Below are 26030 nucleotides of genomic sequence, written 5' to 3' on the forward strand. Positions count from 1 at the left end.
GCCAAGCAGTTCAAGACGACCCATCCTGTTGTGATGCGCATCATTCGCGAGTTCGAAGAACGGTCCACACTCGACTATCGCCCCAGAGAGGGACGGCCGAGGAAGCTCAATTCGGCGGAGAAGCGATATATCCTGCGACTTATCCGAAAAGATCGCTCTATTACGTGGGTCGCCCTTACCAACAAAGCAGAGGTTGATGTGTGCCAGAATACCATAAAGAACTTTATATCCGAGCAATTCAAGCGCAAATGGAAAGCAAGAAAGCGCTCAAAGATCACTCCGAAGAAGGGGAAGACTAGGCTTCAATGGTGTAAAGCTTGGATCGAAGATGTCGAAGAATTGGAAGAGGTACGACTTGTCAAAGTTCATGCACAATTCACGATGCTGACAGGCCAAGATAATCAACTCGGACGAAACTTCGATTGACAGTTCTATCCCCGACAACAGCCTCTACGTCTTTCGAAATCCAGGTGAAGCGTTCGCCGAAGAGGTCGTCAACCCCACCGAACGACATCAACCAGCAATTTCCGTGATGTTCTGGGGAGGCATCTGGAAAACAGGCCGAACCCACATTATACCTATGACGCGAGATCCGAGGTCAAAGAGCAAAGGCTACACAGCGTGGTCCTACCAGAAAGCTCTTGAGGAGGGACTCCTACCTGCGTATGATGGCACACGTAGGTTTCAGCACGATAACGCCCCGATTCATGTCGCTGCGTCATCAATGAAATGGTTGATGCAGCACGGAATCGAGCTGTTAGACTGGCCTCCAAACTCGCCAGATCTCAGCCCCATCGAAAAACGGTTGGATTATTTTAAAGCGATCACTGTACTCTAGACATCCCCACGTTAGGGATCTCAAGAAGAATGAGGCCGATAAGACCGAATTTCTGAGATGCGTCGAGGAAACGTGGGAGGCTATTCCCCAGGACACGATTTCCAGGTGCATAATGTCGATGGAAAGACGGCTACGGGAATGCAGCAGACGCAATGGAATGTATACCAAGTATTGAACAGGAAGAGAATAGCTTTCATTTGACATATTATTTAACCATATTGACATTTATTTGGTTGAGAAACCCAACAATCAAGTTTACATAGTCGTGATGTAGTCTGGGTGTAGTTTTAGGGTGGTCAAAAACTTTTTGATGCCCACTGTAGTTAATTGTCACTTTTGCTTCAATATTATAGTGGATTCATTATTCATGTCTTGTTCTAAATTATCCAAAAATATGTACAAGAAAAATTCCAAAACGCCGCCTCTCCAGACCACGTCTCCTGCCTTTCCCCCCTTCTAAAAACTACCATGCAATTCTAGCCCAAAAGCCGCCGGGATACTTGCGTACCGCCCATTTTCTCGACTCGTCCATAAACACCAAACCCAGCCCAAACGACATGGGCAGGAACCAATGCTCGACGGGGACTGGCGACGTGCCCATAGTATCCTGGAAGGCCGGAACATAGAGCCAGAAGAAGATCATGGCAATGGCAAAGGCAATCGCGTAGAACAGATAGATGTTGCTCGACTGCTTGTTGAACAGCGGTGGGTGCTGGAAGATGGAGAGCCGGCGCGTGCGCAGCGCCATCAGATGGAACCACTGCATGACGACCAGCGTGACAAAGTAGATGGAGCTAGCCACGTTGAGCTTCGAGGCATAGTAGTCCGCGTCGATGCCGGGAAGATCTCCAAACGACCACCAGATGGTAGAAAACGGAATACCTTCGCGTTGGAGGTACCAGTAGCTCATGGTGAATGATAAGGTAGTCATGTATAGACCAACAGTCAGGTACTCCTGTGCAATCAGCTTCCAGTCCACAAGACGGTCCTTGCCGGGAACGCGCGGCTTGCGCAGCAGCACGTCGGCCTCGGGCGCTTCATAGGCAAGAGCAACGGCCGCAGCAGCATCGGTGAACAAGCAGATGATGATCATCAGGAACGAAGAAAGAATCTGAGGCATTCCGAACAGGACGTTGGTCATGACGGGCCAAAACTCACTGAAGCAGCCAGCAGGTAAAAGGTAAGCGACAGTCTTCTTCAGGTTATCAAACATCATGCGACCAAAGCGCAGAGCCTCGACGATAGAACTAAAAGTATCCAGCAGGACCATATCAGCTGCCTCCATGGCAATATCGGAGCCAGAGCCCATAGCAATGCCAACATCGGCAGCACGCAGAGAGGGGGCGTCGTTGACACCATCGCCAGTCATACCGACAATGTTTCTGCGTGACTGGAGCTCGCGGACAATGCGCAGCTTCTGTTCGGGCGTAGTGCGTGCAAAGACGATTTCCTGGTACTGAGCAATGTGATCCCACTGAGTGTCAGTCAAGGCCTTCAGCTCAGGACCAGACAGTACAAGAGCCCGTCTAGCGCTTGGCTTTTCTAGGCCATCTTCTCCATCACCATCGCTACCAAGAGCCTCGGGCATAGCATCACGAGACAGTGAGTCCGCAGTATCGACCAAGGGAGTAGTAATGATTCCACACTCGGTAGCAATTGCTTGAGCAGTCAGGGCGAAGTCGCCGGTGACCATGAAAAGGCGGATACCAGCGCCTCTCAAAGTTCTGACAACTTCGGGGATCTCGGGGCGAGGAGGATCAACAATACCAACCAGACCAACCAGAGTAAGTCCAGCGGATGCGACTTTTTGGACATCGGTCTCAAAAGCTGCGCTTGAGACAGGATTGGGGAGCAAAGAGCTACTAACCGCCTTGCGGGCTAGCAAGATGACGCGACGGCCCTTGGACGACCAGGAGTTTTTGATATCTTCGATGCAAGCCTTGGTCTGCTCATCAAAAGCGCAGACAACACCGGATGCATTGACGTATTTGGACAGACGAGGCATCAAAACATCAGGCGCACCTTTGATTGTCACGAGGAAGTCATCTGCCTGCCAAGCTGCCGCAACTTCGAGAGAGAGTGCAGCCAAACCGGCACGGTTCGCGATGCTAAAAGCGCGAATCATGTACTTGTTCTTGGAGTTGAAAGCCAGATCATAACGCATGGCCCAATATTTGCGCATATCAGCCACTGGCGCCAATCCCTCGGCAAATCTCAGAATGGCCTGGTCAGTGGCATCGCCATGAATCAGTCTGTCGCTGAGTGATTCATTTATAGTTGATGCGTCAAACTGGCCAGCGTTGCAAAGAGATGAAAGGGCCTGGAGCTGGCAGATGGCAGAGCTGTTGGTGCTGTCACTGTGGTTTTTGGACTCCCATTGCTCAAGAGCCTCATCCGTAGACATAGTGACGGCTCCAGTGGAACACTCGGTAACCTTCATCTTGTTTTGGGTTAGGGTTCCCGTCTTGTCAGAGCAAATTACAGTGACTGAGCCCAGTGTCTCAACAGTCTTGAGGGACTTGCAGAGAATCTTGTTCTGACGCATCATGTTGGCACTGATGGTCATCGAAGCAGTAACAGCCACAGGAAGACCCTCGGGAACAAAGGCAACGGCTACAGACACGAGGGAAATGATGAGATTGGGAACATTAATCCAATCATGGTGTTTTTGACGAAGCCAGGCAGCCCTGTGAATAACAGTCAGTATGAACTTCGGGTGTAAATGAAAGAAAAAAAGATAACATACCAGACGATTACCACGAGAAGGATCATGCAGAACATGATGGAGCAGATTATGATGACAAAGTTGAAGACTTCCTTTTCAAGAGTGCTCATGCCCTCTTTGGGAGCCGAAGCCAGCTTAGCAATGCGGCCAAAGACAGTAGAATCACCAGTCGACACAACAATACCAATGCAAGTTCCAGCAGCACAATGCGTGCCTTGAAGTCCAATGCAAAGGGTTTCGAGGTAGTTGGAATCGGTGGATTCCACTGTAGCGCTCACGGGGACAGATTCACCAGTCAGCACAGAGCGGTCAAACTTGGCATCAGAAGACACCTGGAGGTACCGCACATCAGCGCAAAGCTTGTCGCCAGCCTTGATAACCATGATATCGCCAGGAACAATGTCAACTGCGTCAACCGAAGTTTGGACTCCGTTCCGGATGACCAAGCAGCTGCTGGGCATCATGGTCTTGATGGAGTTCATGACCTTGGAGGACGACCAGTCCTGCCACAGGTTGAAGCAGGCCTGGATCACAAAGACGCCCAGTAGCACAATAGCCAAGGCCAAATTGGCCTTCTGGGGCGGCTTTCCCAGCGGCTTCCAGGCGATGAAGACCAAGATGGAGGCGACCAGAAGGACAGGGCCAAATCCCTTGAAGAAGTATCCAAAAACGCGGCTGAACAAGTCGCTTGGGGGCGGCGAGTGGCTGTTGGGGCCATGCTTGGCCAGCCGGCGAGTGATTTCATCAGAAGAGAGACCGCTAGACAGCGAGGATCTCAGGCGGAGCAGAATCTCATCAGACGAGAGAATGTGCCAGTCCAGCTCGGCAAGATCTGCAAAGACAAGAAATCGAACACGTGGTTAGAACCGGGGCAGGTAACAGGACAGGCAGTTGCCAACAGTGAGCTTGAAATCCAAGAGGGGAGTTACCTTCAGTTGCGCCTGCCTGCTTCGACTTCTTGGCAGCTGCCTCTTTGGCCTTGTACTCATCAATGTCGATGGAGCTGTTATGCAAATAAGCGCATTAGTCGTCTTTCACACGTTCACACGTTCACACACTTTGAGGGGTTGCATAATATGTCGATTGCATATCTCGGCTTCACTTACATGGTGCGGTACTGGATGGGTAACTCAGCTGCCGCCACTGACGTCGAGTTCCTGCGTTCTCTGATCGACGAAATCGACATAGAGCCACGCGACACGGCCCTGTTCATGGGCGGACGTGAGGGAACAGCATCGGTGGCTACAGTGATAGCCGGGGCCTTGCCAGCCTCGACATCCTGCTTATCATGCCAGACAATGCGCCCGTTGCTCATTGTGGTAATGACGAGTTTGTGTGAGGGTTGTAGAGAAGAGAAAGGGAAAAAAGGTGCAGCGGCTTGAGTGCCAAAGGAAGATGAGAACAGCTTGGGCTCAGAGGAGCAAATGCAAGACGAAAAACGCCCACACGAAAGCGGCAGCGGGGAGGCAAGAGAGAGAAGCAGGAGACTATCAAAACGGTACAATATGAGAAAATGATATGCAAGAGAGAAAGACGGGAACCACGAGAATCTGCATGATCGCCTGCTTTATACACGACTACACAGGATCCAAGTATCAGGAAGCGACCAAGTATGACGGCACCATGCATGTGCTCCTCCAGTCATCCAGCCAGCCAGCCGGGGGACATAGTCTGCTTGGGTCAATTGACATTACGGCCCCAATGCGGCTGGGGAGGGAAGCCAGAATGAGAGTTTCCTTATTGAGTGACAATGCCGAAACGCACCAAGTACTAGATGGCCCATATCTCTCGAGACAGTCTATCCTCTTGGGGCGGCGTAGCAATGTCCATCTGAGGCGTGAGCTGGAGGACCCTGCCGCGTCGACCATCTAGCCAGACCGCTAGTAAGACAACCCCTTTCACTTTTACTCTGTAAGTGCAGAGCCTTGTTCTCTACGTGTAAGTGTATCTGTACAAATATACAGGCGGATCCGATCGTTCTGGATTTGGATTGGATAAGGCAATATACAGCTTAACTGTAAGTGGCCAAGACGCAGCAGCGGGCGCTGGCCAAAGTCGCATTATAAAAGCTATGGTAGGAGAAATGGAGGAGGAGCATGAGGATGAGGGTAACGTCAAGCTCATGACAGGAGACAAGGTCATAAAAGGGAATAGTTGAGGGAGGGAAGAGAGAAAAGAGAAAAAACATCGGCTCCTTGAGAAGAACCAAGATTATTCTGTCTGGTTCAAAGTCGTGATTTGCATCCCGATGGCCACTAGGCCCTAGCTCCATTCGGCTAGTTCCACACAGAGCTCCCTAGGTGAGACAAGACGTAAATCGAATTCACTCTTAGTGCGACTACGTAGGTTAAAATAAAAGTTTCTACGTGATATTCTGAATGCTGCTGATGGAAGGAGATGGAGGGACGCGGGAAACAGAGTAGTGTGGTGGTGTAAGTCAGCCGCGGGTTATATATGGTGATACATCAGTTAGTTATGCAATTAGACGAACATATCAGTAGAGGGGCCATGGACTGATAAAAACGGAGATGGACACAGACACGCCAAATTGCCTCGCTATACTCATACGGCCCCGTCCGGCTAAGTTCCAACTCCATTTCACGAGTGACGGCATCCAGCAACTTCGCTTCATCCAGTCCAACAGCGCGAATTTCAGTTTTTGCAGCCGATTTTCCTCCCAATGAAAATCGCTCATATCATCCAAACAGCAAATTCGTAGGAAAATTTGTCCTGACTCTCCCAGGAAAAGTCTAGCTTGGATTTCACATGGCTCGCAGCCAGCCAATGCGGTGCCCCCATAATAAGCATATATACTTTGATCCCAAGTTCCTCATTCTATTGTGACCAAGTACCTTGCCGTAGTGAACAAGCTTCGACGGGACTCGGCAGTGACATGTTCCTCAAGTTGATTCTCCTTGGCACTAGGGCAAAACGCCTGGGAACAGGGAGCCAGCAAGCTCGAGAACAACAAAGAACAAGGCCGGACAAGGCAGGGATAGCGCAAGTTCAGCGCTGTAACAAAGGCGGGTGCCGGGGGGCGGGGGCCTTTGCATGTTTCTGTTTCTAACGGCAAAAAGGCAACCTGGCCACCGAAAAAGAAAAGAACAAGGAGAGCGGCCAACTTAGTTGGCTAGTGCCGTCCTTGGGACTATTACAGCACAGCCGCAATAGGATCAGCAGACAACACCAGAGAACAGGACCCCCAGAAGAAGAGATGAGGGGATGGGGCCGTATTTTGTGTGTTTTGCTGCCATCCAGGAGATCAGAAACAGAACCCCAGAATTCACATGGAGATGATCGCTGACGTCACATGCTCTTGGCACCACGACCTCCAATTTCTAAAGCTGTCTGTTGCTGTCGGAGACGCCATCTTGCTGCTTCTTCTCGGTCTAGAGCAATACCATCATGACAATGCTCACTTGGCAGACACCACGAGACAAATCATTGCCAGAGTCCAGAACTGTCGACTTGTCGCCACAATCCCACAACCAAGCTGGCGATTTCCTCGCAAGCCAAAGAAACCACAGTCAATTGAGTAAGACTTCCCGGCAAAGGAGTGCCCCAGGGCCTTGTGCATGAATACATAGCTTTCTTTCGGAAATCCAAGACCGGAAAGACAACTGTAAGTTAAAGCCGTGGGATGAACTGCCTCACAAAATGGATTTCTCATTTACAGTGTGCAACCCTAGACCCTAACAATACCGGCCGAATCTATGGACGAAAAGAAAAATGGCCTAGGTGCTCGTCTGTCCTTGATTTCTCTAGTTCTTAGTTTTTCTCAAATTTTTCTTGTCTCTAGCGCTATGGAAAAGCCGCCAAGGCCCCTGCAAAGCCTGCAAAGTGTACTGTTTTGGGTGGAGAGTCTCTCCTTTCTGCTGGCCTTTAGCGCATCCACACACTAAACAGCCCCTATGCGCCCATTAGTCCCTAGTCCCCTGGCTAGGACCGGGTTTATTTCTCTCTAACAAAAATTCATGCTCGACTGGCCCCCTCACCTGAATTTCCCAGACTTCTCGTGCTTTCTCGGTCTTGGGCTGTCCCATATAAGCAAGCTACCGTTGTCGTGAGGAGCTATTAGCGCCCAGTAGTGTGCACTGGTGTGTCTGTACTACGTCGACATAGAGGGTGGGGGTTACGCAAGGGCAACTACAACGGCTTAAGACTTGGCTGCCAGAGCCTCTATCTTTTATTGTCGATGTGACAGTAGTGATTGGGGCCGTTTTTCTGTTCGAATCTACAGCAATGGGACTGGTGGGACTCGTATATTCCGGACTGTTATTCTCTCCCCCTCCCCAGTTTTTCGCAGTATTGTTACTACGACGAAGCAGCTACAGTGCACAGAATACCCCAAAGCACGCGAGAAATCACCGCCAATTTCAGCCCACGAACGTGTAACGCTGCAAAGTGTGAGTGTGGAAGCACAAATATATACAGGGTAAAGTAGTATAGTTTGCAATAGTTACTACAACGTTCTATAAGTGCCAGCTCTATCGGTGTCCTCAGACGCCCGCATTTCTAACATATCTATCAGCTGCGGGCTACTTGCGCGCGTCTAGCGCCTCTGAACCGAGGTATTCTTCACTTTATCCGAGATACATTTCCAATCTTCTTCCTCAGCAGTTACTCCAGCTTCTCTCTTTGCTCACTCGACTAAACATCAACCAACGCACTCGCGGTCTCCATTTCTGTCTTTGCCAGCTGCACCACGTCCTCCCACGCCTGTGCACGAGTTCTAGTGCTTGCAAACAAGTCCTCGACTGCGAACCCAAGCCGCATCAGTGCATGTTCACTGCCCCACTCGCCCGCACACATAAAGCCTACCGGTACTTTTCCCAGTGTATGCTCCTGAGCGATGTCACCGGCATCCGGCTGGCCCTCGGGCACAGCGTAGCCGGCCGGCAGCGAGATAGCAGGCAGTCCGCAAAAGTTGGCCAGCCACGCGTATTGCATGGACTTGAGCGTGGTGTCACCATCATTGAGCCCGTGTGTGAGCTCTGCTGGCGAGCGAATGGGCCAAGCAGTGCAGGCGGCAACGGGCGATGCAATGACAAGTCCAGGGTACTTCTGCCACATGTGAGACAGGTGCTGCATTAAGAGGCCACGCAGCTTTTGTCCCATGAGATAGTCGACGGCGCTAGACGTGCGGCCAAGGGCCAGAAGAATGCGGTTGGGAGCGCTGAGGTTCTTGTATTCAGGAAGTAGGGTGGCAGCATCGGTAAGAACCGTCATGGCGTGGGCAATCTGGCCTTCAGTGACGTAGGGTATATGGATAGGCACGACAGTGTAACCCTTCTCCGCCACCAGCCGCGCAACCATGTTGTCGCACAGCTTCTTGGCAGCCGGGTCAGCTAGGGCGTTCCATTCTTCATCAACACCGATAATCTTGGCATCAGGAGTAGCAGGCGACATAGTGAAGCGGGCCATGGGGGAGAAAGACGAGCCAGGATGCGGCACACTGATAGTTTCAAACATGGTAACAAGTGAAGCCATGTCTGAAGCAATAGGGCCATTGACAGCGCAGGTGACGGCGTGGTTTGGACCCGGGCGGAAAGAGAGACGGTTGTGGCTGGGCTTGAGACCATAAACACCGCAGAAGGCCGAAGGGATACGAATGCTTCCACCGCCGTCGCTGCCGAGAGCCATGGGTACCAGGCCTGCAGCTACAGCATAAGCGCTACCAGAAGATGAACCGCCAGTGTAGTAGGATGCGTTGTAGGGGTTGCGTGGGGTTCCGTAGTGGGGGTTGTTGCCGGTAGTATCTGTGGATTGTTAGTGCGGAGCTCTCTAGACATGTTATATGTCGGGTTCGAGTTCTATTGTCACTTACCCAGACCAAACTCATGCATTGATGTTTTTCCAATGATCACGGCACCAGCTTCTTGTAATTTCAGAGCGGGCCAACTAACAGCCGGTACTCCAGACTGTGGGGGCGTGGTGTAGTCATTGGGCGACCCTAGGCAGGTCGTGTAGCCTTCTAAATCAAACTCATCCTTGACAGCCGTAGGCACGCCGTCCAACGGACCAAGCGGCTTGCCCTCGCGATAACGCTGGGTCGAGGCTTCGGCAGCAGCCAAGACACGGTCGACTTGGGAGTCGAACCAAGCCAGACTGTGGGCTCCAGGGGGCGTAGTGTCGCGGCGGACCAGCGGCAGCAGAGCCTTGGCAACGGCAGTGGGCGTAAGCTCGCCGTTCAGAAACATGCGGTGGAAGTCGGCGGCAGAGTAGTAGCCAGACTTGAGACGCGGCAGAATTTCGTTGTCCAGCGGGACGGCAGCTCCCTTGGAGGCTTCTTCGCTCTCAAGAGGCACGACGGTGGGCTCGTAACGCGGCTCGTAGTCGAGGAGGCTTTCATCGAGTTGGCTGAGGCGGCCAAAGCCAGCATTTTTCCAGACGTAGCGGCGCAAAAGGCCCAGCCATTCCATTCTATGGAAGATAGATGATGTCAGAAGGTATGATTTTAGGCAGTAGTGGAAGGGCCGAGGGGGCTTACAGTCTGACACAAATCACCAACAGAGTGCCGACGAGGACGGGATTCTTTTCGGTTCGGCGAATGGGCGGGACATGGCGCGTGCTGTGTAGTGTCAGCAATTGCAAACTATGCGATCTCCGGGGCGGCTTACACCTCAAGAGGCTCTGGATAGTTGATGAAGCGCTGGCGCATAGGCTGTCGCGACTGCATGGCGACGGAATATAGGGGAGAATTCGAGAAGCTAAGGGTCAAGAGGGCTGTCAACTGAGCACAGGAGCAGAAGTAGCGAGAACACTTGTTTTATACACGGCGCAGCCAGAGTAAGCAAGAAACGTCTGGCGCAAGATCGGCTTCCGGAGACCACGGGACAGCCGAAGCTGAAGCCTAGTAGTAAGCAGGTCAAACAACGGGATCGCCGTTGTTCGTATGGGCTTGGCCAACGGGGGAATCAAACGAACGGGAAACAAAAAACTATGTTGCGAGATTGAGAAGCAATCGCGGACATCTGAAGGCGTGCATGCGTGAATAATTAGAAAACACCACGGACGAATTGAATTGAGCCACTCCTAGGGAGGCCGCACACGGACTGGACGCCATGAAACGCTCGGTGTTGATGGCGCTGTGTAGGGTTAGAGGGGGCTGGAAATAAGGGTTGGTCAGGAGGCAGCAGTAATGGCAAAAACTTGGGCGGTCCAAGCTCCTTGCTGCATTCCGGAAGGGGCGCTAGAGACTGTTATAGGAGGGGGCAATTACGTATGTATTTTCCAGGGGGTGGAATAGGCAGAAACATTGGAAGAACATGATGGAAGAAGCATAGCAGCAAGAAAGACGACGAAGAGGGAAATAGGCGATAAAGCAGGAGAGGGAGAAAAAAGAGCCGGGGTGCTGATGATTGAGTTCAAACACCAAAAGACTGTTTGACACGCCGAGAACAGCGTGTCAACGAAAAAGGCAAACACGCGCGGTTTGGCGATGCTCCTGATTAGTCACTCAGCCCTGCACTATCTCGAGTTGCACAAGATTAAGCACGTGACACACCGACTACCAGCCAATCAGGCGCGAGAGCCAGGGAGATACGGTTAGTTAACCCACATGCCCCCAACTTTTGCAGCTGGCCCCACTTGCCTATCCGGCCTGACGCCGGCTTCCGTCAATCCTTTTTTTTCTTGTTGATTGCTTGGCTTTTCTTTTTCCTTCTCCACAACAACCTCTCAAGCGTGCTTTTATAGTTAGATGCCGTGAAATATTCTCAAGCGTTGATTGCTTTTTATTGTCTTTGATTGCTGCTTGTTTGAGCGTTTTGATCAGCCTGACTATTTTGAGCGCCTGGCTGATTTTCTACGGCGGCTGGTTCCAGCGTTATTATCATTATCACAATCACTTGCCTCGGCAAACTCCCTAACTAGCTTTTATATCCAAGTCGGGCCCTACCAAACAAGAGCACACCGTCTTCCGTATTGTCAACCACCCGGTCTCTAACTGTATAATCAGTACTTTGGCCCCCCACCTTCGCATCGTCTGTCTAGCCAAACACTTTCTTGCGCTGTTTTGCAGCTTTAAAGTACTCCTATTGCACTCTTTTCAGCGTCGACTCTCTCTAGCCGCCGCCTTACTGCTATCAGGATCTCATAGAACTGTCCATCTTCAGAATGTGGCACGCTCTCCCTCAGCCCAGCCCTCGTTTCTCCCAGTCCGAATCTATCCTGCGCAAAAAGCGGCCCTCCTTTGCCTCTTGACTTTGCTTCCACGCTCCCAATGTCTGATATCTACCACAAGAAACTAGCGTTCCTCGTTGTAAGTAAAGGGCACCCATTATGCCAGCTTGGCTCCCACCCTCACGCAGTCCTGACATGACTTATAGGATGAGTTTCGCCCACTCATCGATGAGGCGCTCATCATCTCCATCGCCGGCGACTTCAGCCTGCAAAAGCCGAAGCAGTTCCAAAAGGCAAAGGCCACTTTGAGGCAGATTGCCCAGGATGTCGCTGCCGAGGAAGCCTCTGGCTTCAACCCAGATGCCTTTGGTGTCGACGAGCTTGCCGATACTGCATCGCAGACCACGACTCAACCTAGCCGCCCGAAGAGTGTTGGCGAGGCAACCCAGTCATCTTATCCCAGCTCCAGTACCGACTCAGAGTTGGACGACGTGCAGGCTCTTGCTGCTGTATTCCCCACCATCGACCCCAGGGCCATTTCCCACATGCTGAAAAAGTGTGGCGGCAATGTAGACAAGGCTATTGAGGAGCTCATCTCCTGTCAGGAGCGTGGGGAAGAATATGCTCTACCCAGGACCATTGACAGTTTCTTCCGCCCAGAGGACGAAGATGACCGACCTCGGCACAAAAAGGGTAAAAAGAAGAAGAACAAGGCGGGCCCCTCACAGGAAAAACTCGAAAACGAGCGCCTTGACGAGATTATGCACCTGTCCAGCCTTCTCGACTGCCATTTTGAGGAGGTAGAGGAGACCTACAACAGAAACCAACACTCACAGGCCTTGGCCCTTCTCGATATTCTCGAAACTTCCAAGGAGCTTGGAATTGAGGCCAAGGACCCCGCCCGTGTGAAAACGGCCAAGGCTCTTGAACAGGAGTACAAACGAATCCCCCCGGAGTATTTTACTGTTCTTTTGCAAGTCTGCTCGCCTCATATTTCCGATAGTGTCAAACAGCTTTTGTCAATTCTGAACAAGCACTACCAGAAGCCGAAGAAGCAGAAGCTCAGCATCAGCTACAATCTCGCGCCTGTTGAAGACCCGGATATCATTGACCAGGCCACAAACTCAGCCATCTCCCCCAAGAGAGGCGCCCCTAGCGCCCGGTTCACCGCTGCATGGGATGAATCTGCCGTGTCACACGGGAACTTGCCCAAGACCACCACCTACCAGCAAGCCCGCCAGCTGAGCCAGGAGCTACACGAAAAGCGCGGCCAGGCTCTTCGCGACGCCTTCAAGCTCGCACGGCGTTCCAAGGGCGACCCTCTCCTGCGCGCCGGCGTCGTCGTCTACCTCGAGCGCGCCAAAGGCTTCGAGAGGCCCGCCAGCGCCGCCTTTTCCCGCGCCGCCGACCTGCTGGTGGCTGAGACTCGCACGCCGTACCAGATTGACTTGCACGGCGTCACGGTTAACAACGCGGTGCGCATCGCTGTCGAAGAGACGCGCAAGTGGTGGCAGCGTGAGCTGGCGCGCGGGCGCTTGACGTGCGACCCCCGCAAGGGCTTTACAATCATCACGGGCAAGGGCATCCATTCTACAGGAGGCCAGTCCAAGATCCGTGCCCCGGTGATTTCTGCCCTCCAGGAGGATGGGTGGACTGTGGCTGCAGAAGCCGGGATGTGTACCGTAATCGGCCGGAAGAGATGAGCTGCCTGTGAGGGCAGTACGGCATGTGGATGGACATGCAATTCCGTGGATGGTGGTGTTTATGTAATGAATATCATGTTAGTTATGGGGCGTTTGCTTTGAATATCAACACGGGCATGTGTCTTTCTTTCTCTTTTTTTTTGTGTTCTTTTCCTGAGCATCAGTGCAATTCTCTCGCACCTGGCTTTCACGCTCTTCCGGCCTTTATCAAAGTGCATAATTACATATGTAAACCCATCCATACCCAATGCCCCATCAGTACGTCCCCCATGTATCGACAAAGCCCAGTACCGTAGTAACTAGCATCACAACGCCAATTACCGGCTCACTGACCTCGACCCACATCAAGTCGCTTGCCGGCACCAGCATATCCAGCGCATCAGCAACAAATCGTCTCTGAAGCCTGCGCATAGCCGCGCGCCGCGCCGCCGTCGCCTCTCTAGCCGCGGCCTTGCGGCGCTGCGCGAGCGCCAAAGCAGGCTCATCCCGCTGCTCTCCCTCCTTCTTCTCCCCCTCCCCCTTTCCCTTCTCGGCCCCCTCCATCCCCTCACCCACGCCCATATCGCCAAAGCTATCCACCGCATTCACCGCCTCATACGCCCGCAAGCCCAACATGCGCACGCCCGTTGCTAGCGCGCTACACGCCAGCGCCACAACCCACATGCGCAGCGCCTCGCGGTCCATCTGCGCCGCGCGCGCCGCCGGCCACACCGCGACGCCCGCCAGGTCCAGCGCCGTCAGGCTCTCAAGCAGCCCGTGGATCCCAAAGAACGAGCCGCGCAGCGCGTCCAGAAGGGCTTCGGGCGAGCCGGGGGCAGCAGCAGAAGCAGCAGCAGCGACGGCGGCGGCGGCGCTGGCGGCGCTGGGGGTTGCCCCACTACTACTACTGCTGCGCCGGCTGGGACTCCGCCCCGCAGCACCTGCCGGCCGTACAGCAGCCCGCGCAGACCCAAACGCCTCGCTGAACGCAAACAGCCGCATGAACCGGCGCGTGACGTTGATTGTCGCCTTGGCGCGCAGCATCGCCGCAAGCACATGCGCAGGTGCTGCCGCCTCCGGCCGCCCGGACACCAATGCGCTTAGGAGCGGTAGCACAACGGGCGCCGTTGTGGCAATATGCAGCAGGGCCTGGACACCGCGGAACAGGCGCTCGAGGCCGTCTAAAAAAAAAAAGGGGCGGAAAGCTGAGGTTAGTCGGGTTCCATCCACGTACTGCTTTTTGTTCTTGTTCGTGTATATGGGATAATAAATGGGGGAGGAGGATAAGAAAAATAGACGTACTCAGATTGTTGCCCACGGCGAAAAGCTTTTCTGTCGTCGTCGACATCTTTCACGGCCACGTTTTTTTTTTTTTTTGGTTCTTGGTGTTGGTCTCTTTGCACAAAAGTTCAGCTCGGGAGCTTGACGAAAAGAGGAGCTCGGGCCGGTGTTGTTGACAACGGCTGAAAGAAGCTGTAAATTAGGCAGTTAAACCAAGTCTAGCGAGTTCAACCCTATGCCATAACCCTAGAATACATTAACCTCGACTTCACATTACCTCTGGGAACGATCAACACATCGGAATACAAGCACATATGGACGTAGTAGTATACAAGTACACATACAATCAACGCTTATTTCTTCTGATGGTTTCGCATCTACTCGCCCGCATCTCTGCAGCGGCATTTGTGTCTGCTTATGCTTCTGGTACCAATCAAAACTTCACCGTTTCCCCCCCCATTTCCACTACAACGCGTTTACTCAAACGCCGTGTGCTAAACGCTGTGTGTTTCTGTTTGCTGGTTCTGTATCTGTTGATGCTTTCTTTGCTGGTGTTGTTGCAGGTCGCCTGTCGCAACGGGAAAAATCAGGGTCCCAAGGGAAGGGAGGAAGAAAAAAAAAGTCAAGGGGCGAAAAAAAAAGACGAAGAGAATAGAGAGAGTGAGTGTGTGTGCGGCAGGCTGCGCCTAGTCGAGTTGGCTGGCGGCATATCACAAGCTTGGGGCTTTGGCTAGAAAGACTTGCTTGTCGTCTACTGGCCGGGCGAAATCATGCGGCCCTTGGTGTGGGAATCGTGGGTCCAGCCACCGGCAAAGGCCTCGCCGCCCGTCTCAGCCGCAAACGTCTGCATGCGCTTCTCTAGCTCGGGGCGGAAGTGGCGGATAAGACCCTGGATGGGCCAGGCAAAGGCCTCGCCCAGAGCTAAAAGTTTGTTAGTATAACTGTAATTTTGCAGTTTGTCAAAACTTGAAAAAAAAAAACAACGTACCGCAAATACTGTGACCCTCGACTTGTTTTGTCAGCTCCTGCAACATGTCAATCTCGCGCTCGCGGCCCTTGCCATCGACAAAACGCTTCATGATCTGGTCCGTCCAGGCCGATCCCTCGCGGCACGGCGTGCACTGGCCGCACGACTCGTGGTGGTAAAAGTGCGACAGGCGTGCAATCATGCGCACGATATCCGCGCTCTTGTCCATGACAATGACGGCAGCCGTGCCGAGACCCGACTGGGCGTCCTTGAGGGCGTCAAAGTCCATGAGCACGTCGTCGCACATGTGCTTGGGCAGCACGGGTGTCGACGAGCCGCCAGGGATGACGGCAAGGAGGTTGTCCCAGCCCCCGCGCACGCCACCGCAGTGCTTGTCGATGAGTTCGCGCAGCGGGATCGACATCTCCTCTTCCACCGTCACGGGGTTGTTGACGTGGCCCGAGATGGCGTACAGCTTGGTACCCGAGTTGCGCTCGCGGCCAAACGCGTTGAACCAGCTGGCGCCACGACGCAGGATGGTGGGCGACACGGCGACAGTCTCGACGTTGGTGACAGTTGATGGGCAGCCAAACAGACCCACGGCCGCAGGGAACGGCGGCTTGAGACGCGGCTTGCCAGGCTTGCCCTCGATGGACTCAATGAGCGATGTTTCCTCACCACACACGTACGCCCCAGCGCCGCGGTGGATGTAGATTTCAAAATCGTAGCCGGAGCCACAGGCATTCTTGCCGATGAGACCCTCCTTGTAGGCCTCGTTGATGGCGTTCTGGAGCACGGTGGCCTCCTCAATGAACTCGCCGCGGATATAGATGTACGCAGCGGTGGCGTTCATGGCGCGGCCGGCCACCAGGCAGCCTTCCACAAGCTTGTGGGGGTCTTTGCGCATGATTTCGCGGTCTTTGCAGGTTCCGGGCTCACCCTCATCGGCATTGACAACTAGATAGCGCGGCCGCTTGTCCTTTTCCCAGCCGGCAAAGTTCATGAACGACTAATATAGGCAAGCAGAGGGTCAGCATTCCATTGTTCCGTTTCCCTGAGCAATTACACACTTGCTCGAACGTACCCATTTCATGCCCGAGGGGAATCCGGCACCTCCGCGACCCCGCAGGCCTGACGCCTTCATCTCGTTGATGATCCAGTCATGGCCCTTGAGAATAATTTCCTTGGTCTTGTGCCAGTCGCCCATCTTGCGGGCACTGGCCAGGTCGGGCGGGTAGCGGCCGTACAGGTTCTGGAAGATGCGGTCCTGGTCCTTGAGGCCGCCGTAGCGCTGCACGGGCGAGGCGTCCTGGACGGTAGCAAGTCCGCGGACCGAGCCGACCGCCTGGACGGCGCGGGCCAGCTTGAGCTTGCCCTGGACGGCGCGGGGAGTAGCGGTTAGCATTGTGTCTTTTTGCTTGCGAGCTGTTTCCGAGCCTGTGGTCGAAAATTCAAGTGTGCTCTGGTGGCACCGGAGAGATTGTGCTTGGGGAGATGGCGATCGATCGAGGAGGAGAGACAATAAAAATAGACAGCCAAAACGTCGGAGGCCTTTGGTCGTCGGGAGCCGGTGGCAAGGGGCACTGGCACTCGGGCTAGAAATCTGTCGGGATTTGGGCTTCGCCAATCAAATGCGGCGTCTGCGGAAGCTCGTTCGCTCAATGGCTTTTCTGGCTCTGGATCGTGAGAAGTCGCTTTCGTCGAGCTGGCCACCAGAGCAAAGGTGGTGAGGGCATCCAGGGCAAATCCACTTTCCCGCACACCTGATTGGCCAATGGGCCCAGATGCCTGTCCCCGTCAGGCTGATAAGGAGTACCTGTCCACCCAGCAAAACTAACCCCTGTCTCCATGTACCTCTTTATCACTCACTCTGCCCCGAGGCTCTCCGCATAATCCTGCCCAGACGGAACTAGCCTCGTTCCTTTGTCCTGCTACGACCCATATTTTCCCCAGCTTTGACCGTGAGCTTGGTCTGTTGCTGCCTCAGCCTTGCATAGGCTTTTACAGCCTTGCTTCCTCCCTCGCCGCCCAGCTCCACTTCACCGGCGCCGCCCCCGGCGCACCCAGCACCGCGCCCGAATCTCCCGACCAGCCCGGCCCTGCTTTGCCCCGCCGCGCCTATGTCCAAGCGGCAATCAATCCTCCCGTCCGTCGGCCGCGACGGGCCCAAGCCACCGACAAAGCTGTCGTCTAGTCTGACCATAGCCGACAGCGCCATCCTCGTCGGCACACACAACATCATCGTCATGGGCGAGTCGGTCGTGCACCCGCGCTGCCGCATCGACTCGACCAGCGGCGGCGTCTTCATCGGCTCGCGCTGCATCATCCAGGAGCGTGCGCATCTCGGCGCCCGCTCGCACAGCACCGAGCAGCTGGCCGACGGCACCGTCATGATCGGCGACTATGTTACCATTGCCGCGACGGCCGTCATCGAGGCTGGCGACACGCAGATTGGTGAGGGCAGCATGATTGGCATTGGCGCGCGAATTGGTGGCGGCGCATCCATTGGCAAGGTGAGTCTGAGCCTGCCTGCCCGCAGAACATGGACCCGAGAGCACAGGCATGATCACGATGATAATGCCACTCTCGCCCAGCAACATTCTAGTCCATGCTCCCGACCAAAACACCAATACTGACCCCCTCCCACAGAACTGCACCATCGCACCACACGTCCACATCCCACCCGGCACCGAAATCCCCGCCTCCACAGTTGTCTACGGCAACAATCTGCAAATGCGCAGAGACCAACGCGACATCACCGAAGCCAAGCGCAAGGCCCAAATCCGCCAGATCGAAGTGCTTCGCAAGATGATCCCAAGCAATCCTGCAAAGTTCCAGTGATCCCGCTTCCAGCGACAACCTGAGCTGGCTGCGTCGAAGAAAAGAGCAGTGAGAGCGCACTGAATTACATAATACCCCGTATATAGTTAAATCATAGTTGTACACTTCTAGAACAGAACGCAAGCGGCAATTTCATTAAAAGTGGCTGAGACCAAAAAGCAAAACTGTCACAAGATCCTCCCCCATCTAACGCTCGTGATCTCCTCTCCACCATTCAGCTAACCTTGCCTAGTTCTTTGCCAGGCTGCCAGCCTCTCCACAGGTAGAAAGAAAATGCACAAATGCGCCTAGCCCCAACTAGGCAAAATAAGTCTTCCACAAGACACCCTCCAGGTTTTCGAGCTGCTCCGAAGTAAACGACTACACAAAAGAGACATGTTAGCACTAATCACAACGCCGGACACATGGCAGTATAATCTCTTACCTTTTGGTCAACTGTCCAGCTGTCTTGTCGAGTCTTCTTGAAGTCTGACAAGATACTCTTTGTCGTTCTCCCAACAACTCCCGAATCATTGGCTGCTCGTGTGGCTAGGTGTGCGAGAACCTCGGGCATCCAGGCCGGCGGCGGCGACGCATACGGGAACGCCTCAATCAAAGCTCCAAGGCCCAGAACTGAGGCGTGGCGCCGGATGATTTGCTGACTGGAATTGGCTGGCGTCTCGGTTCCCGGCGCCTTCTTCTTAGGCATCGGGTTCTCCCGCAGGTTATCTTGGTAGCGCTTCTTTAAAACGACAACTAGTGGGTCCCGAATGCGCTTTGGTGAGCAGCGGATCATACCAGCCAACGTAGCCGACGCACACTGTCGGACCTCCAACTGCGGATCTTCAAGCATATTGCTTATGGCATCAAAGATGCGGTTGCGTTGCTCACTGTGCATGAGGAAAATACGACGAAAGTAAAAGACCTGAATGTTGAGGATAGCCCGCAGTCTTTGATGCCAACTGGTAGCACTGGTGCTAATGCGAATCAGCGCCTCAACAAACTCCACATCCTGGCCATCGCGGAACGGAACATTGGGCAGTTGACGGTAAACATAGTATGACGTTTTCATGAGCTCGGGGTCCTCCTTGACATCCAACATGTGAAGGAACTGGTCTAGGAACAGTCCAGAAAAGTATGGAATGAGCATGGTACAAGCCTGACTCGAAAGGATTCCCTCCATCCAAGTGAGAACAGTCTTGGAGCCAGAAGTATACGATGACTGTGTCTGTTGCCCAGGTGTCCGTTCCTTGCGCCACTGTTCCAGGCGATCAAAGACTGATGTGATCATAGATGTGAACCCATCTGTGGGATCATATGACCGTACTCCCAGTGAAGATGCCTTTTTGTTGGCTTCCAGCAACGTAGCCACATCTTTGTACGACTCATGGTATCGTGTCTTGGAGATTGTTGCCAGGACACGTCCCATAGATTCACGAACAGTCTTGTAAGGGTGGTCCAAGTGCGCAACAAAGTTCTCCATGATAGGCGCATCGCCCCGGAAGTGCCAACCAGAAGACGCGATCAATATTTCCAACAACCGGATCTTGGAAGCTTCTTTGAAGGCCGCATTCGATGACAAGTCCAGGCGGAATGATGTCAAAGCACTGAAGATTTCATGAGAGCGGCGAGGGTCTTTGCTGTCGATAACAAGGTGGACGCAGCTAGTCCAGTATGACAGATTCTCTGGAGTCAAATCCTCTTCAAGAATCTTGAGTAGCATAGGCGACGCAAACTCCCAAACCTTGTCTCGAGACTCAACCGGATCATCGGCAGATCCAGACAACATAGCAGCCAAAATTTCAGCCGTAGCTCTATGCTGATTACGGTCACTTCCGTCTTCGTACACCTCAGCAACAAGCTTGATAACGTCTTTCATCTTGATCGAAGTACACCCATAGTGCATTAGATCAAAGATGTACATAAGCGGGTATGTGTTGCTGAGTCGGAACCGATCCGAGTTTTGGTCTCTAGGCTCTTGTTTCATGTAGTCAAAGCACTTTCGGAGCCAATCAATTGTAATCAGACCGCCAATCTGATTGCGAACGGATCTCTCAAACTCGTCGTAGTGATCGAACAATGGAGGCTTAGCCTTATGCACAAGAACTTTGTTACTCCAGACCAGCCAACCAGGATAGTCTGAGTCAATACGATAATCTCCTCCGTCACTACCAAACTGACCCAAGTAGTTTTCAGTCCAGTTGGGATCGCTTGATTCAACATCAAGTTGTACACGACCAGTGTCGACCGCCTTTTCTTCAAGGTAGTTTGTGTATTTGTGATTATATGTAGCACGCATATCAATCATCTGGAACACTGCACATAGAGCCAAGGAGTAATGGCTTCTCAGAGTTGGATGAAGGTCGTTGGAGCCGTTAACAATGAGCTCAACAAAGGGCTTCGATGTAAGAGAGTCAAATCGAATGCAAAGGTTGACAGCAAAGAGTGTGCAACGGCTAGCAATTCTCCAGTGGGCGTTTTCTGCCCGCTTGCACAGCTCAAGACCAAGTTGGGCCTTTGCTTCTTCAATCTTGTCACGGCGAAGACAAATGGAGGCGTGAAGACTCTTAATAGCCTCAGTTTCATCACTCTCTGGCTTGAAAGGATCCAAAAACTTTTCGTCAACGTTGCAGATACGGCGAACTTGCTTGCCAAAGTCTGCAAACTCATATATACAAGCAGCCCCCAACTCCTGAATCGATGACCGATCAATTGTCGCAGTGTCAATGTATAATCGCACAACTTCGGGTGCATACCGCCAGTCTTTGAAAACTGATGTCAGCAAAGGTGAAAAGAACAATGTGTACATTCCACCCTTGATTCTGGCATGATCTTCAGACTGAATGGCATCTCTCCAACTGTTCACAATCTTTGGGATCACCACTTGCTTCGCGTTGGTGAGTACTTTGAGTGCCGATTCTTGTGAGCTTTGCGCTGTACGCCGGACATCGGCATACGCAGATAAACAAGACTCAGTCAAATCAAGAAGCAACTGCTTGTCCATAGGACCTGCGCGGCGAACAGAAGCGCCATATCTCTGGCGATGTAGCATGTAACCCTCAGCACGCTTAATGAGCAAAGGTCGGGGGTACTGCTTACGAAGGCCAGGAACACGGAAACCTTGTACCTCTGCCTTGTATAGCCGGTTGTGGCGCTCTAGCGGGCCAGCAGACCGTTCAAAACCAACATCAGTGATCCATACCCGGTACAATGCATACAAGGTTTGGAAGCACGAAACATCGTCTTCCATATTATCAGTCAGGAAACGGTGAATGCTAGACAAAAGTCGACCCAAATCGTCGCGAATCTTGTGAATCTTGATATAGGCCTCGCTGTCACGCTTCAAGAGGTAACCGAAGTTGTACTGGAACTGTAGACGAGGCTCGCTATCGTCATTTTCCTGCTCCGCTAGGGGGTCTTCTTCATCCTCATCATCAACATCCATTTCGGACAAACCAGAATTGTCGCCAACATCAGCTTCAGTAGCACGCTTGGGGTCGAAGAGCGTCGAGATACCAGAAACAACCATGAGGGTTTGGCTTAGTAGACGATCTACCTCATCAGACCATTCTTTGTTTTTGCCAGTGCGTGGGATTGGAGGGTTAGGCCCCATCAGGGCCGAAATCTTTTGAGCGGCGGCATTGGCTTGTGTTTCAAAAATCTTTATGGCAAACTCGATTTCGGCATCAGAGGGGACATGCCAGTCAATCACCAAGTCAGAAGGTGATGTCAATCTTCCCCAATCACTGACATCAAGGCCACGCTTGATGACAGAGGGCTCATAAAGACCAAACTCTTTGGGGTAGAGTGTAGTTACGTTGAACAGCAGATGGTGGATCAAGTTGGAAATATGCAAAGTTGGCAGGCCCTTGCAGTTGGTTTGCATGTACTCGATGAGCTCAATGATCTCATCTTGGTACTTGAGAATCTCATCTCCAACGTAAACCGTGACCTGACCTAGTAAAGTGATGTACCACACTAGAGCACGATCGCGGGGAAGAATCTCGCTTCCACTATTCCGATCAGAGGCCGCATTGTTGACTTCGATTTCGTTGCGAATACTGGCGATACACATAGGAACAAACTGCTTGAGTGTCTTTTCGCTATTAACGCGGCATAGCGAGCTCAAGATCCACGCCATTGAGTCACGAGCTTGGTGAACAACATGGGACGAGACAAAGTTGAAAACCTTGTGAAGGGCCTGGTCGAACAGCTCAGGCGACAAAGACGAGAATATGGGGCTTAAGGCTGATGGAAGCAGGTTAATGATGCTTTCTTCAGGAGTTCCACTTCGGACAGTTGAAGCATCAGGCAGGTTCTCGAGGAGGGTGAAAACCTTGCCTAAAAGCGCAAGCACAAATTCGCCAAAGCCAGCGGTAGAGGATCTGAGAATGTTCATTTCTTCTTCATCAGACATCTGATCATAGTTGAGCTGGACATTGGTTCCCTCGACCTCCATGAGCTCCATCTGGCATTGGACCCACTGCATGGCTAGACCAGTATCATGAATAGGGCTATCAATACCAACACCAGCCAGAGGCTGAATGGGAATACTGTAGCCAATGCTTTGTATTAGCGACAAAGTATGGCTAGTTTTGTTTAGGTCGTTTGCATCGATTCCAGGGAGAGCCAGGGCAAGGAGGGCGGTGATGTGACAACGGTAGCCCTTTTGCTTGGACATTATGTTGGCCAGAACTTGAAGACCGCTCAGACTCGACGATGTGCGGTGGACTTCAACAAGACCTTGAAGACTGGGGTAAAAGCGCTGCAGAGCTCCAGGCAAAATGAGATCTGGACACAAATAGGCGAGCGACTGCAGGGTAGCAAAGTAGTAGTTAGATAGTCTAGTCCCCTTGCTAAAGATTCCCATGAAAGTTACATCGCGTAAACATAAAACAAAGCGGTTTTTGAGTTCTTCGGTGATGCGACGGTCTTCAGGGACTTCAAGCTCGCCTGACTGTTCACGATTCCATCTCAAGACAAAGGCATCTGAAAGATAAGCTGTCAGCTGACTCAGAAAGCTAGACCATGATCCAGAGTTTGAGGGGTGGAAGAATGTATCAATTGACTGAATAAAGCCTTCCAGGTTGGAGAGAAGCGAAGGCTTGTCATTATCCAAAGCTTCCGGAGAAAGAGAATTGACGATCAGCCTAGCAATAAGATACGAGGCAGGCCACTTCTTTTGGTCACGCTCTAAGTAGGCGCCAATGCCGGCGTGGTAATCAATGCTAGAGTACGCTGATACTGATTGGCCAACAGGAATTTCGGTCAGACGCAGAAGAGCGGTGAATATCCAATTAGATTGGTCAGGTGTAAAAATGCCGTGGGGACCAAACTCGATGTGGCTGCAGGTCAAATAGTCTCGAGAGAAACATGAAAGAAGGTCGATGAAAAAAATATCAAAGACCTTGGAGCGAGGAACAAGACCCCAAATATGGAAAAAAGTCGGGAAGATGTCTGCGGGCTCCATGCCAGCAATAGGTTCATCTTTGGGTCTCGAAGGAAGCATGGCGGCAAGGCAGCCAGCAGTGATGTAGGCATTAGGCATGTCTGAGTTTGAGAAGAAAGGCAGCATTTCGTTGAGCATGGCAAGCCGTTCACTTGGGTCGAAGAAAGGGCGACACGAAGTAATCAAGCGCCATATTAGCTTTGTTGAGCGGCGGCGAGATGACTGGTTTGGTGGAAGTTCGTTAGGCAGCACCAGAGCCTTAATATCACGCCAAATTGGGCGCCAGGGGAGAACAAGATCTTCGGCAGGTTTGAGATAATGCAATTGACTAGATACAAAGGTTAGCAATTTGTATTCGAGCGCGCATCAATTCTAGAGAAGCAGCGGGTCCCGGGCACATCTCTGCTTGGAGTAGGGGATTGTTCAAGTCCTTACTGAGTCAAGGCAACAATCATGCGAATGAATTTATCGGCAACGTTGTTCTCCAGGCCTGGGGCTAATGATAGCTCGTAGTAGAGTCTAACGAGCTGGGCTCTCTGTTCACGTGGCATTTCGAACTTGAGGTTGAGCCAGGCTTGTAGCTCCCTAGTCCATCGTACGGCTCCGGGGACAATATCGCCCGCCTTTAAAGACAACCATAGCTTGTTGTAGATGTGCTTTAGGGCAGCATCCCGCTTCTCAGCATCCTCGGCAAGGTACGGAAGGTGTTTATCATAGGGAAAAGTGCGGGGACGGTAGCGACGGTCATCAAGAACGATGCTGGCGGCCGAGCTGGAAGTGTTGTTTCCAGACGACAAACGAGAAGTGGGCATGGGGGCAAGCGTGCCAGACGACACTGTCGGTGACTTCATGGCGGCTGACGAGGTTTGTATGGGCAAACCACGTTGCAGGTCGAGGGCGTCGGCACGGTCACTCATCGAGATGGTAGTAATAATGATGGTCGGTCTATAGTTGTCGCGATGTAAATGAAGTCCGGCGGCGCAATTGACGCCGTGAATGCGGAAAATGTTGTAGAATTATAACGGAAAGGTAAGGTAGGTCTATGTTGCGGTGGGTTCAATATGACAGAGATAGAACGGTGGGACACTGGCCAGCCGAAGGTCTATGGAGTGTGATATGGAGCAAGAGAGGACGAGAAAAATGGGTTCGTAGCAGTTTGCTGCTATGAGCTGAGGGAGGCACAAGACCCTAAAACGCTCAAGTCTGGCAAGATATACTCATCGAGAGCCAGAATGCGAAGGCAGAACACAGTCGCGATGGATGTTGTAGGGCTGGAAGAACACCAAAGGAGAAAAATAAGAAGGAAAAAAGAGGAAAAATCAACGAGCCAAATGAGGATGGTGGGGAACAGGAAGCTTCTTCCACTGTCGCAGGTTTCGATTTGGCTTTATACAGTTGTAGACTCGATATCCTTGTTAGCTTCAGCCTTCGCTGCTTATCAATCCGGGGGCGAAATCGCTCCTTGAGCCGGCGAAATAACTCACGGCTGGAGAGAAAAAGACGGCTGGATTCAACGGCTGGCGTTGAAGACAAAGCGAAAGGTTGATGCCAGCGGAAACTGGGGGGAGGTCTTATATCGGTGAGGTTGTGTTTTGTCGATGACAGAAATGAGCTATAGGTCGCTAAAGAACCCTGAAAAGGACCAGCTAGACGAGTTCAGGAGACTGATAAGATCAGATAGATACTGGAGAGGTAAAAGAAAGCAGACGAGCACATGAATCACAGAGGGGGGGGGTTCTTTATATAGTCTCTTCCTGTCCAAGCAACTACCTCGGGCAAAAAAAGGCTTCAATATGAAGTCGTAATCGCGGTATTCAAAAGAACCAGCCTGGATGCAAACGACTATGATCACAAACCCCAAATCACAGGGTTAGGCACTACTCTGGTGACGCATCCAATTGGGCGATTTGGGGTGGACCCTAACCCTATGTGCTCGACTGAGCTTAGACATTGATCTGATCATCGTCTCGATGTGAATTAGATGAGCCTGTTCAACCGGTTCTTGAATCACAGAAACAATAGAGATTTAGACAAAGGAGCAGAAGTCAATGTAGGCCTGCACAATCAAAGGTACTAACTAACATCCTTTGTGCGACATCCGGGTGGAGGTGGTGGTCATATGTTCAGGTCGCCCGGCCATGTGG

The 26030-nt window shown here is 52.4% G+C and overlaps 7 protein-coding genes across 7 annotated transcripts; 2 read left to right on the top strand and 5 right to left on the bottom strand.

Annotated features, from left to right (window-relative positions):
- Positions 1–1301: 1301 nt before the first annotated feature.
- On the bottom strand, positions 1302–4878 carry BROUX77_005270 (uncharacterized protein; the record flags this gene model as incomplete). Its single annotated transcript, XM_073750125.1, has 4 exons — positions 1302–3525; positions 3585–4395; positions 4493–4566; positions 4670–4878. 4 exons carry the CDS (start codon positions 4876–4878, stop codon positions 1302–1304), a joined length of 3318 nt encoding a protein of 1105 aa, XP_073604156.1.
- A 3335-nt stretch (positions 4879–8213) lies between these two features.
- BROUX77_005271 (uncharacterized protein) lies at positions 8214–10242 on the bottom strand (the record flags this gene model as incomplete). The annotated part of the gene is made up of 4 exons (XM_073750126.1): positions 8214–9322; positions 9391–9986; positions 10054–10134; positions 10184–10242. The coding sequence occupies 4 exons, from the start codon at positions 10240–10242 to the stop codon at positions 8214–8216; spliced, it is 1845 nt and encodes a 614-aa protein (XP_073604157.1).
- Positions 10243–11787: 1545 nt separating this feature from the next.
- BROUX77_005272 (uncharacterized protein) lies at positions 11788–13390 on the top strand (the record flags this gene model as incomplete). The annotated part of the gene is made up of 2 exons (XM_073750127.1): positions 11788–11826; positions 11894–13390. 2 exons carry the CDS (start codon positions 11788–11790, stop codon positions 13388–13390), a joined length of 1536 nt encoding a protein of 511 aa, XP_073604158.1.
- A 255-nt stretch (positions 13391–13645) lies between these two features.
- Positions 13646–14717, bottom strand: BROUX77_005273 (uncharacterized protein; the record flags this gene model as incomplete). Its single annotated transcript, XM_073750128.1, has 2 exons — positions 13646–14550; positions 14672–14717. The coding sequence occupies 2 exons, from the start codon at positions 14715–14717 to the stop codon at positions 13646–13648; spliced, it is 951 nt and encodes a 316-aa protein (XP_073604159.1).
- A 684-nt stretch (positions 14718–15401) lies between these two features.
- Positions 15402–17022, bottom strand: BROUX77_005274 (uncharacterized protein; the record flags this gene model as incomplete). The annotated part of the gene is made up of 3 exons (XM_073750129.1): positions 15402–15571; positions 15639–16626; positions 16702–17022. 3 exons carry the CDS (start codon positions 17020–17022, stop codon positions 15402–15404), a joined length of 1479 nt encoding a protein of 492 aa, XP_073604160.1.
- A 715-nt stretch (positions 17023–17737) lies between these two features.
- Positions 17738–18458, top strand: BROUX77_005275 (uncharacterized protein; the record flags this gene model as incomplete). Its single annotated transcript, XM_073750130.1, has 2 exons — positions 17738–18130; positions 18267–18458. The coding sequence occupies 2 exons, from the start codon at positions 17738–17740 to the stop codon at positions 18456–18458; spliced, it is 585 nt and encodes a 194-aa protein (XP_073604161.1).
- A 297-nt stretch (positions 18459–18755) lies between these two features.
- BROUX77_005276 (uncharacterized protein) lies at positions 18756–24803 on the bottom strand (the record flags this gene model as incomplete). Its single annotated transcript, XM_073750131.1, has 3 exons — positions 18756–18818; positions 18883–24214; positions 24322–24803. 3 exons carry the CDS (start codon positions 24801–24803, stop codon positions 18756–18758), a joined length of 5877 nt encoding a protein of 1958 aa, XP_073604162.1.
- Positions 24804–26030: the final 1227 nt, after the last annotated feature.

The sequence above is a fragment of the Berkeleyomyces rouxiae genome (assembly GCF_048999995.1).
Source record: "Berkeleyomyces rouxiae strain 22BRR77 chromosome Unknown BrBRR77_ptg000005l, whole genome shotgun sequence".
In the NCBI taxonomy this organism is placed as follows: Eukaryota; Fungi; Ascomycota; class Sordariomycetes; order Microascales; family Ceratocystidaceae; genus Berkeleyomyces; species Berkeleyomyces rouxiae.